The following is a 12,942-nucleotide window of genomic DNA, read 5'->3' on the forward strand; positions in this document are numbered from 1 at the left end:
GAGTAATACTATCTGGATCTTGAGCATAGCATGTCACCTGTGAACCGGAGAATAACACATTATGCCAAATATGCCAGTACAAAATATTTGTAATGCACTGGCTTTCTTTCTTAGTCAATAAAGCTGCTTCGGCAAATGTTGATAGGCTGAGCCACCACTTGATCAACACAGGTACCGTATAATCCCCCCTTTTTATGAGTGTGTGTATAATTTTAATATATCCTATTTTAGTGTAGTACATCACATGCCAGCAACCGGCAAACCTTGCCAGGATTTTGATGACTAATCATATAAATTTCTTTTTATGGCACAGCGGTGGGTGTTCTCACTCAAGTACTCCTAATGAAACCATTATGCAGTCCAAGGAAGTAAACAGGAACATGAATCACTCAATAAAATCTTATATTGGCAGTGAAAGGGAGAAGTGATTTAGGTGAAGTTTTACTATGTGATAGTAGACTGACAACATTTATCTAGAAGTCATTATGGGCCAAATCCTCAAAAAACGGGCTTAACTTAACTTTTCCGAGTTAAGTTACACTGCCGCAAATCTCCCAAGTTAGGAGCCGATCCTCAAAGCACTTACCTGGAAATTTCCGGCAGTGCAACTTAAAGCGGTAGTTCACCCCCCCCCCCGACACATTTTACCATCGAGACAGGCATTGTAGCGCGAGCTACAGTATGCCTGTCCCGATTTTTTTAACCCCGGACTCACCTTGTAATCGGACATCGTAGATTTCGGCTCCCGCGGGGAATGGGCGTGCCTATGGAGAGGGAGGATGATTGACGGCCGGCCCTGGCACGTCACTCTCCCCGAAGACAGCTGGAGTAGGTCTCGGCTCTTCACGGCGCCTGCGCACAGGCTATGCGCACGCGTCGTGAAGACCAAGCCTATTTCGGCTATTTCCGGAGAAGCGTGACGCGCCAGAGCCGGCCGTCAATCATCCTCCGTCTCCATAGGCACGCCCATTCCCCGGTATCTTCGATGTACGACTACAAGGTGAGTACGGGGGTAAAAAATTTGGGACAGGCATACTGTAGCTCGCGCTACAATGCCTGATTTTAAGGTAAAAGAAAAAAAAAAAAAATTTTTCGTCGATAGGGTGAACCCCCGCTTTAACTCCGTCCGGCGCAAGGCGTTCCTAATACAAATGGGCGATTCCCATTTAAATTAGGCGCGCTCCCGCGCCGGACGTACTGCACATGCCCGTGACGTCATTTTTCCAGACGTGCATCGCGTGTTTTTACGATACGCCGAGTTTTGAGGATCGCGCCGGGTAAAAAAGTTGCGTCGGGTTAAAAAAAAGATACGGCGAAAAAAAAAATATCAAATTTTAAAAAAAATCGCGGCGATCGAAAAAAAGGTCTGTTTTTACAAGGTGTAAACAGTTTACACCTTGTAAAAGCAGCCCTAATTTTACGCATGCAAACGTAAATTTACGGAGAAAAAACAAAGCTGAAAAGCTTTGTGGATCTCCGTAAGTCCTCATTTGCATACGCGAAGCGGCATTTCGACGCGAAATGCCCCCAGCGGCGGATGCGATCCTAAGATCCGACAGTGCAAGTCTCTTACAGATGTCGGATCTTCTGCCTATCTTTGGAAAACTGCTTCTGAGGATCAGTTCTAAAGATAGGCACAGGGATACGCAGGCTGAACAGCAGATCCGCCTGCGTATCCCTTTTGAGGATTTGGCCCTATGAGTATACAGTTACAGTATTTTAAGGTGGAAGATTAATATGCTTATATTTTGCCTTCCCTGGTTCCTCCCTCATCAACATGCTTGTGACATTTTTAATTAAAACATATTTGTTTTTATTATACGCCACATTTTAGATGTGGTGATGTCATCTGGATTCTATATGTGATGTATCATACATATCAGACCTGGACTGTCACTTACCGCCTTGTCTTCTATTGCAGTCTCCTTGTCCCTGCTGGCCCCCACTTCTGCTTTTGTAGAGGATCTGGATGAGACGTAAGATTTCATTTATACTTGTGTCTTATTGATGTCATTATGTGTGATGGCTGTTCTCCTGCAGAGGATGCACACACTGGATCCTCCATTGATAAACAATAGCAGGCTTGTGGGGCTCATTCACACAATCTACATGTGTGTCTGTGTACATTGTGATCATTATTATTATTGCACAGGATTTGCACAGCGCTTTACAATGATGCACGGTTACAATGTTGAAAGGGGGCAGTGGCATGTTGTCAGATGAGTTAAGCAGCACAAAAAATGCAGACCTGCTATACTGCTATAGAGCGCTCCTGAGCGCAGCGTTCACACGCCGAGATCGCTGCGACCACAGGATTCCCGCGCCAAGGATTCTTGCAACTGGAATGTGTGGGGCGTGCGATTAGCAGCCCATTTATACTAACATCAGCCACTGTTCGCGTATAACCGCACGTAAGATTTTGGTGTTGGAGTGATATGGCTGCAAGCCTGCTAAATGGATTCACCTTTTGTTTTTGGTGCGCTGCAGGAACATGTGCGGTTTTGCATGCTTTCCTGCATTGCACAAATGTGAATTTAGGCCCCTTTCACACTTGTGTGACTTGGGACTGCAAAGTCGCGTGACAAGTCGCACCCCACGATTTCCAATGAGTACCGTTCATATCTGTGCGACTTCAAAGTAGTCCTTGCGCTACTTTGGTCCGACTTTGATGCGACTTGAGGCCCATAGACCTCAAGATTACACAGGCATTGCTTTTAGTCGCATTAAATTCACGTGGTTTTCTGGTCGTACAAGTGTGAAAGGGGCCTTAGAGTGAAGGAGTGATGCTGGAGAAAGGGGAAGCAGTTGACTATAGTCATGTATTTTCATTCCGCATTAATATTAACCCCTTGGCGCCAGCTGCACGCAAATGTGCAACCTCTCGGCTGATGGGCCTTGGCGCAGGCTGGCTGAATATTTACGTGAATTTGTGTAAATACAGTTACCGGGCGGCTAACGGAAAGTTCAGGGATCGGGAGCTTTCTGGTCATGTGACACCCAATCACAGCGGTCACCTGACTATAAGCCCCACCTCTTGGCATCCTAAACCACCTAAATGGCTGGGAGGGGCTGGCGCCAAGAGGTTAAACCCCAAACCAATGTAATATATTGCATATCTAAAATTAGGGTTGTCCCGATACCACTTTTTTAGGACCGAGTACAAGTACCAATACTTGTTTTCATGTACTCGCCGATGCCGAATACAGATACTTTTTTTTTTTTTTAAATGCAGCCTTAAGTCTCCCCCCCCAAATGCAGCCTTGTGTGTCTCCCCCCCAAATGCAGCTTTGTTTCCCCTCCAAATGCAGCCTTGTGTCCCCCCCCCCCCAAATGCAGCCTTGTGTCTCCCCCCCCCAAATGCAGCCTTGTGTCTCCCCCCCAAATGCAGCCTTGTGTCTCCCCCCCAAATGCAGCCTTGTGTCTCCCCCCCAAATGCAGCCTTGTGTCTCCCCCCCAAATGCAGCCTTAAGTCTCCCCCCCCAAATGCAGCCTTGTGTGTCTCCCCCCCAAATGCAGCTTTGTTTCCCCTCCAAATGCAGCCTTGTGTCCCCCCCCCCAAATGCAGCCTTGTGTCTCCCCCCCCCAAATGCAGCCTTGTGTCTCCCCCCCAAATGCAGCCTTGTGTCTCCCCCCAAATGCAGCCTTGTGTCTCCCCCCCAAATGCAGCCTTGTGTCTCCCTCCCAAATGCAGCCTTGTGTCTCCCCCCCCAAATGCAGCCTTGTGTCTCCCCCCAAATGCAGCCTTGTGTCTCCCCCCCCCAAATGCAGCCTTGTGTCTCCCCCCCAAATGCAGCCTTGTGTCTCCCCCCCCCAAATGCAGCTTTGTTTCCCCTCCAAATGCAGCCTTGTGTCTCCCCCCCAATGCAGCCTTGTGTCTCCCCCCCCCCAAATGCAGCCTTGTGTCTCCCCCCCCCAAATGCAGCCTTGTGTCTCCCCCCCCCAAATGCAGCCTTGTGTCTCCCCCCCCCAAATGCAGCCTTGTGTCTCCCCCCCCCAAATGCAGCCTTGTGTCTCCCCCCCAAATGCAGCCTTGTGTCTCCCCCCCAAAGCGGCGGAATGATCGTTCTTATCGTGCACAGAATCGCCGGCACGAAAGAATGATATCTGAATGATGCCTCTAGCTGCAGACATCATTCAGATATCACTGCACAAAGCCCAGGACGTCGTTTGACATCCACCCAGAATGGGAGATCCCCTCTGTGGACGTCATATGACTATGGGCCGGTAGTGAAGTGGTTAAAATGTTCAGCTAACGATGGGACTACTTCAACTTTTTTTGTACTGTTTATACTTTGTCTTTTTAACTGCTCAAAAGGAGTACTACATATATATTTTTTTAAAGTAGAATCTGCAGTGTATTTCAGAAATGTTACAAAGCTCATCCACTTTACCAACCTTTTTTTCTGACCTTTTTGAGTGCTTACAAATGTTTTTTGTCTTGATGCAGATTGAGATTGTGCCTGAAGACCATCCTCAGAATTCCATAATTGTCAACTCTGCCAGCGACTGTCACGCAACCCTTCTGAGCAACGTCAACCCTGTACAGTAAGTGCCGCCATACTCAGCTTAGATTGGTCTTCAACATGTTGTCTTATGCTTTAGTCACACTCAGAGCTGCATTGACAAAGCTGTTGCTCCCCGCCTCTCGACATCCTTGGTGCTTGATTGCTCCAAGCCTGGCTAACCAGGCTGGAGCAATAGAGCACAGATTACACGCCGTAGATTTGGTGGTAAAATGAGTGATGTCATTACAAAGTACAATTGGTGATGCAAAAAAAAAAAGCCTCATATGGGTCTGCAGGTGGAAAATTGAAAGAGTTATGATTTTTAGAAGAGGAGGAGGAAAAAAGAAAAGTGCACAAACTGAAATTTGCTGTGTCCTTAAGGCCAAAAGGGTTAAAAGAATTATGAATTTTAAAAGATGAAAAAATTAAAAATCATCATTTCATTAAGAGGGTAATAGAAGCTAATATAAATTAACGTTGTTGCAGAGAGGTGACAACCTAAGAGTTCCTGACAACAATAGGAAAGAGATGGCTGAGCAGGAAATGTCCCCGTCTTCACCACCAAAGAAGAAACCCAGATCGAGAAATTGCACTTTTAATGACTCTTGGCTACTGGATGTAAACTTCAAGCCCTGGATTGCAAAAGCAAGTGATAATAATAGTGTACGGTGCATAGTGTGTGAGCGTGTGTTCAGCATAAGGTATGATGGTATTGATGCTGTGAAGCAGCATGCAATGGGGAAAAAACATATATTGGCAATGCAGAGCAAAAAGCAAAACAACATAATTACAAAGTTTTTTCCTACCACTCAAAGCAAAGAACAAGATGTTGTCACAGATACTGAACTGACACAGGTGTTCCACACAGTTAACCAGTTCCCGACCCCCGCATGTACATATACGTCCACAATATGCCACGTACAGGCACATGGGCGTACACGTACGTCCTCGCCTATTAGCGGGTGGGGGGTCCGATCGGGACCCCCCCCGCTACATGCGGAGGTCGGGTCCGCTCGGGGAGCGATCCGGGACCACGGCGCGGCTATTTGTTTATAGCCGCTCCGTCGCGATCGCTCCCCGGAGCTGAAGAACGGGGAGAGCCGTGTGTAAACACGGCTTCCCCGTCCTTCACTATGGCGGCGCATCGATCGCGTCATTCCCTTTATAGGGAAGACACGATCGATGACGTCATTCCTACAGCCACACCCCCAAACAGTTGTAAACACATACTAGGTGCACCCTAACTCCTACAGCGCCACCTGTGGTTAACTCCCAAACTGCAACTGTCATTTTCACAATAAAGAATGCAATTTAAATGCATGTTTTGCTGTGAAAATGACAATGGTCCCAAAAATGTGTCAAAATTGTCCGAAGTGTCCGCCATAATGTCGCAGTCACGAAAAAAATTGCTGATCGCCGCCATTAGTAGTAAAAAAAAAAAAAATAATAAAAATGCAATAAAACTATGCCCTATTTTGTAAACACTATAAATTTTGCGCAAACCAATCGATAAACGCTTATTGCGATTTTTTTTACTAAAAATAGGTAGAAGAATACGTATCGGCCTAAACTGAGGAAAAAAAATGTTTTTATATATGTTTTTGGGGGATATTTATTACAGCAAAAAGTAAAAAATATTGCTTTTTTTTCAAAATTGTCGCTCTATTTTTGTTTATAGCGCAAAAACTAAAAACCGCAGATGTGATCAAATACCACCAAAAGAAAGCTCTATTTGTGGGGAAAAAAGGACGCCAATTTTGTTTGGGAGCCACGTCGCACGACCGCGCAATTGTCTGTTAAAGCGACGCAGTCCCGAACTGTAAAAACACCTTGGGTCTTTAGGCTGCATATTGGTCCGGGGCTTAAGTGGTTAAACACCATCACAGTTATTTATCTGCTGACTGTGGAGCAAAACTTCATGTCAAGTTATTCCCAGATTCCCAAGTTGCAAGCAAGGTGCATCTTGGCAGAACAAAGATGGAATGCCTTGTTGAAAATGTGCTGGCACCATTCTCTGTTGACAATGTAATTAAAGAAATGCAAAAAAATCTGTGCAAATTTTCTGTCGCAACTGATGCAAGCAACAAGGGGAATACGAAATTCTTTCCATTGGCAGTTCGATTCTTTAGTGCTACCAATGGCATCAATGACAGGCTGTTAGATTTTTATGAAGAACCAGATGAGTCTTCTGAGTCTGTGTGTAAACATCTTGTTGATGTGCTATCTGGTCTTAACCTAGAATATACTGAATATGATAATTTGCTGTTTGTGATCAATTTAATAAAACAAGAGATAATGACACGAATACAAATTCCCTGGGTGAAATGGGCTTTGGATACTACCTCGTGGGTAGACAATTTGAACTGGTGACGGATCATGCCCCATTGAAGTGGAGGGCACAGACCAAAGATTTAGGCCAGGTTCACACCTATGCGAATTGAGTGCGGTTTAAACCGCATCTAATTCGCAGGACATTTCAAAATACATTGTTTTCAATGAGGCTGGGTCACATATGTGCGATGCATCCGCACTGCGTATTGCCTCCAAACCGCATGCGGTTTTTATGTCTTGCGGTGCGGCTCAGGTGCGAATTCAGTCCCATTATCTTCTATGGGTACGCATCTAATTCGCACATGTGTTCAGTTCTCTGCAGGAGTTTCTCTCATTCAGCTCAATACAATTCTCCCCCACTCTCCTCTCACCCGGAAGTTCTCCCAGGTCTCCAAATTCGCACCTGATCTGCAGCTAAACCGCAGTTGATCTGCAGAACACCCTCTAGAGAAATCTGCAACGACAACGCAGCTCAAAAAAGCAACGCACTAGTGTGATTCCGGCCTCAAAGGCACGGATTGAAGATTTAAATGAGCTACAACTAAAGCTTAAAGAGGCCCTAAAAACTAGCAAGACTAGAGAGAATAACCTCACAGAAGACCTTGAAAACCTAAACCAAGAGTTTGATAGATGAGCTTCAGAAGAAAATTAAAAAGCTTGAACTGGTAACGCATCGCCCCGGTGTTAAAATGGGGAATGCAGATGGGTTGTCCCGAGTGCATGCCTGCCTGGCAAGCTGTGTCCCAACCCTAGGGTTGAAACAAGAGGGGGGGTTATGTGACAAGAAGTCAGGTAAATCTGTGGGTGTTGTCACTGATGGGACATACATTTCTGCCTTGTTTAGACGATACACAGATGGTTATCGGCCGTCGGCTACAAACGTAGCCAAAGAAAGGCTAAAGGCCGTTGAAAAACTTCAGCTGTTCAGAATGAGGCAATTAAGGCCTCTATAAGTAGCCCAGAGGATTACCACTAATTTGCTGCATGCTGAGGCTTTCTGAGTGAAAGAGCCCAGTGCCAGAAGGTCTTCTGTGGAGGTGAGGAGAGGATTGATTTTTCTGTGTGATAAAAATCAAAAGACTATTGTTTTGTGCTGTATGACCAGCACTGTCTACCCAGCAGTAGGCTGTGTTAGACTTCATAGATAGGTTCCTGTGTGGAAGGTAGATGCCCAAAGTGGCTAGGAGTTATTTTATGTTTGATTTTGTTTATGCTGTTTGGATGCTTGCACTTGTTTTCCAGCAAGATGGAAAAATAAACCAGAAACTTTGTTTTCAACCGTCTTCGACTGCCAGTCTGTATAAATTCAGTGTGTGGTGAACCCATCCAAGGGGTCACACACCCCGCTACCGAGCTAACCCCTTACAATATATATATATATATATATATATATATATATATATATATATATATATATATATATATATATATATATATATAATATATATTGTATATATATTGTTTTAAAAATTACTATTATGTGTAAATGTAATGCTGCGGAGTATCGCGACTGTGCCTTTCTCGCAAGGCTGCAGAGCATCGCGCCTTTCTCCCAGGGCTGCAGAGCATCGCGCCTTTCTCCCAGGGCTGCAGAGCATCACGCCTTTTCACTGCAGAACATCGCACCTTTCTCCAAGGGCTGCAGAGCATTGCACCGTTCACTGCAGAGCATCACGCCTTTTCACTGTAGAACATCTCGCCTTTCTCCCAAGGCTGCAGGGAATCGTGCCTTTCGTTGCAGAGCATCGTACCTTACCTGCAGAGAATCGCGTCTTTCTTAGATCTGAATTCATTCTGCACATTTTATTGCATTTTGCACAGGCCATTTGCACTTTGCACAGGAAGTTTTTTTGCTGATTCTGCACAATTGATCTTCCAATTTTGCAGTTTATTTCTTTTTTGTACACATCGTATATTGAGCAGATTTTTCACAGTGCAAATAGCTATTTATTTATGAACTTTGCACTTCGATAGCAGTCACCTTATTTATCATTGTTTGTACATCATATACAAAGAAGTCTTATCACGGTTTTATTCGCATTGTATTCATGCACTCTGGACTTTTGATATCAGTCAATCTTTGGCAGCGTTGATTTATTTTCATTGAATTTACATATCTACCGCTACCTTCAGCAGTACATTTTTTTATTCTGCTGGGAACTCTGTACTACCCTAGCCTGTCTTCTGTACACCCAGCCTCTCTGTATACCCAGCCTCTCTCATACTTGCCAACAGTCCAGATTTTCCCCGAGACAATCCTGATTTTGGGACCCTTGTCCCGATTGGAAGCTCATCCTGATTAAAATAATGGGATTTTGCTTTTGTCCCAGAAAATCGCGAATGTTTTTGGCAAAAACAGCCAGTGGGCTATAAAAAGATGGCCGCCACCGCAAGGACTATTTCCTGTATGTTCAGCGGAGAGGGGAGGGGCAGCCAATCGGCTTCTCTCTTCAGTGTACAAAAAGACAATTCTCTTGTACACTGAAGCCGATTGGTTGTACCGATTGTGGGCCCCTCCCCTATCCACTGAACACACAGAGAAAGCCGGGAACTGTAGCTGCTGCCAACCCTCCCATGTCCGACGAGAGAGGATAGACACCTCTCCTTATAGACTAGCCTCTCTGTATACCACACCTCTCTGTATACCCTGCATCTCTGTATACCCAGCCTCTCTGTATACACTACCCTCTCTGTATACCCAGCCTCTCTGTATACACTAGCCTCTCTGTATACCCAGCCTCTTTGTATATCCAGCCTCTCTGTATACACTAGCCTCTCTGTATACCCAGCCTCTCTGTATACCCAGCCTCTCTGTATACACCACCCTCTCTGTATACACTAGCCTCTCTGTATGTAACAATCTGCATCTGCTGGCAGGTGACATGGCAAGTGACAAGCTGCCTCTTGTGCCAGGTAATGTGACAAGCTCTCTGGGGACCCTGATGTAAGGGGGGCTCTTTGGGGACCCTGATGTAAGGGGGGCTCTCTGGGGACCCTGATGTAAGGGAGGCTCTCTGGGGACCCTGACGTAATGAGGGGGGCTTTGGGGACCCTAATGTAATGATAATATACATTGTAATATATATATATATATATATATATATATATATATATATATATATATTTACATGGCTTTTTTTCAGTGGGAACGTGGGGGAACGCAGTTCCGGCACCTCCAGAACTGAATGTATGTAATGGCAAGGGGTGCTGGGTGTGCTGAAGGGTCTATTGTGTTGCTTTTTTTTGTATTATTAACCACTCAAGCCCCGGACCATATTGCTGGTCAAAGACCAGAGCACTTTTTGCGATTTGGCACTGTGTCACTTTAACTGACAATTGCGCGGTCGTGCGACGTGGCTCCCAAACAAAATTGACGTCCTTTTTTCCTCACAAATAGAGCTTTCTTTTGGTGGTATTTGATCACCTCTGCGGTTTTTAGTTTTTGCGCTATAAACAAAAATAGAGCGACAATTTTGAAAAAAAAACTTTTTTACTATAATAAATATCCCCCAAAAATATATAAAAAAAACAATTTTTTTCCTCAGTTTAGGCCGATACGTAGTCTTCTACATATTTTTCGTAAAAAAAATCGCAATAAGCGTTTATTGATTGGTTTGCGCAAAAGTTATAGCGTTTACAAAATAGGGGGTAGTTTTATGGCATTTTTATTAATAATTTATTTTTTACTAGTAATGGCGGCGATCATTATGGCGGACACTTCGGACACTTTTGACACATTTTTGGGACCATTGGCATTTTTATAGCGATCAGTGCTATAAAAAATGCATTGATTACTATAAAAATGTCACTGGCAGGGAAGGGGTTAACACTAGGGGCGAGAAAGGGGTTATTTATGTTCCCTGTGTGTGTTCTAACTGAAGGGGGGGTGGACTGACTAGGGGAAATTACAGATCGCTGTTCATACATTGTATGAACATACGATCAGTCATTTCTCCCCCTGACAGGACCGGGAGCTGTGTGTTTACACACACAGCTCCCGGTTCTCGCTCTGTAATGAGCGGGCACGCGCCCGCGACCCGGTCCGAAGCTGGAGTCCCACAATCGGTCCCCGGAGCTGAAGAACGGGGAGAGCTGTATGTAAACACAGCTTCCCCGTTCTTCACTGTGGCGGCGTCATCGATCGTGTGATCCCTTTTATAGGGATACACAATCGATGATGTCACACCTACAGCCACACCCCCCTACAGTTGTAAACACACATGAGATCACACATAACCCCATCAGCGCCCCCTTTTGGTTAACTCCCAAACTGCAATTGTCTTTTTCACAGTAAACAATGCATTTTAAATGCATTTTTTGCTGTGAAAATGACAATGGTCTCAAAAATGTGTCAAAAATTGCCCGAAGTGTCCGCCATAATGTCGCAGTCACGAAAAAAATCGCTGATCACCGCCATTAGTAGTAAAAAAAATAATTAACAAAAATGCAATAAAACTATCCCCTATTTTGTAAACGCTATACATTTTGCGTAAACCAACCGATAAACGCTTATTGCGATTTTTTTTTTTTTACCAAAAATAGGTAGAAGAATATGTATCGGCCTAAACTGAGGGGAAAAAAAAGTTTTTTTTATATATTTTTGGGGGATATTTATTACAGCAAAAAGTAAAAAATATTGAATTTTTTTCAAAATTGTCGCTCTATTTTTGTTTATAGTGCAAAAACTAAAAACCGCAGAGGTGATCAAATACCACCAAAAGAAAGCTCTATTTGTGGGAAAAAAAACACGCCAATTTTGTTTGCGAGCCACGTTGCACGGCCGCGCAATTGTCTGTTAAAGCGGCGCAGTGCTGAATCGCAAAACCTGGCCGGGTCCTTTAGCTGCCTAAAGGTCCGGGTCTTAAGTGGTTAACGATGTTCGAATATTCACGTGAACTTTAGGTCTGTTCGAATGTAATGGATGCGAACCGAGCCGGGGGGTGTTTGGCTCATCCCCAATGATGATATGCTGTATGTGCTGACATGACTTTTCAGGTATCTCATATTTTGTATATTTTATTTGTAGATGGAAATATTAGCTCCTTGGTGACAATCGCCACAAAGACCTTCCTGCGATATGATAATTTACGGGAGTTGCTAAGAAGTATACGTGTGTATTACCCCGACATGAAGGTCATCGTGGCTGATGACAATGAACAGGTTGAGAAAATTGAAGATCCAAATGTAGAACAGTACATTATGCCATATGCTAAGGTATAGTTCCTTTTTCTAAGACTTATGCCGCGTACACATGATCGAGGAGAAAAATGCAATTTTTTTAATTGGTCATAAACGACCGTGTGTTGGCTCCAGAGCATTTTTCTCGACGTAAAAAATGAGCATTAAAAATTTAGAACGTGTTCTAATTTTTCTCGTTGTTTTTCACGTCGTCGTGTGTAGGCTTTAACGATGGGAATAAAACACGCATGCTCAGAAGCAAGTAATGAGACGGGAGCACTCGTTCTGGTAAAACTAGCATTTGTAATAGAAATGGCACTTTCATCACGCTGTAATAGACTGAAAAGCGCGAATCGTCTATCATCAAACTTTTACTAACACGAAATTAGCAAAAGCAGCCCAAAGGGTGGCGCCATCCGTATGGAACTTCCCCTTTATAGTGCCGTCGTACGTGTTGGACGTCACTGCACTTTGCTCATGCATTTTTTTTTTCACGTTCGTGTGTATGCAAGGCAGGCTTGACAAGAATCACGTCGAGAAAAACTTAGTTTCTTCCATGACATTAAAAACGTTCCATGACATTAAAAACGGTCGTGTGCACGCGGTATTAGGGATGTAAGAGTTTATTTTATTTTTTTATTGCTTGTCCTGGTTGTAAGCAGGGGGAAGTACTGCCCTCTGCTGGGGTAAACACATAAAAAAAGAGAGGGAATCACCTAATTGGTGCCCCTGTAGTAAGTAAGATGGCTAGAGCATGTGAACTACTGCTTGCACTTATCCACCCTAACTGGGTTCCCAGGAGTTCAGACTCATGCTTGACCAAAGGGCTCAAATGACTTTCTCACTTATTTTAACCTTTTTCAATACAGGGCACTTAACTACATAACGACCAGCCACCGCCGTTCTACGGCGGCAGGTCGGCTCTCCT

At 44.4% G+C, this 12,942-nt stretch overlaps 2 protein-coding genes across 2 annotated transcripts in view; both read left to right on the forward strand.

The window, feature by feature from the left end:
• The window catches only part of PHB (prohibitin), a 657,015-nt gene that overhangs the window by 453,720 nt on the left and 190,353 nt on the right, over positions 1 to 12,942 (forward strand). The window lies entirely within an intron of this gene.
• Positions 11,793 to 12,942, forward strand: part of LOC120919555 (beta-1,4 N-acetylgalactosaminyltransferase 2-like) — a 40,199-nt gene continuing 39,049 nt past the window's right edge. Inside the window, exon 1 of the mRNA XM_040331761.1 lies at positions 11,793 to 12,050. Coding sequence (XP_040187695.1) covers positions 11,820 to 12,050 — 231 coding nt within the window. The 5' untranslated portion in view covers positions 11,793 to 11,819. The remainder of the gene's footprint in view (positions 12,051 to 12,942) is intronic.

Source organism: Rana temporaria, chromosome 12 (genome assembly GCF_905171775.1).
Source record: "Rana temporaria chromosome 12, aRanTem1.1, whole genome shotgun sequence".
NCBI classification, from domain to species: Eukaryota; Metazoa; Chordata; class Amphibia; order Anura; family Ranidae; genus Rana; species Rana temporaria.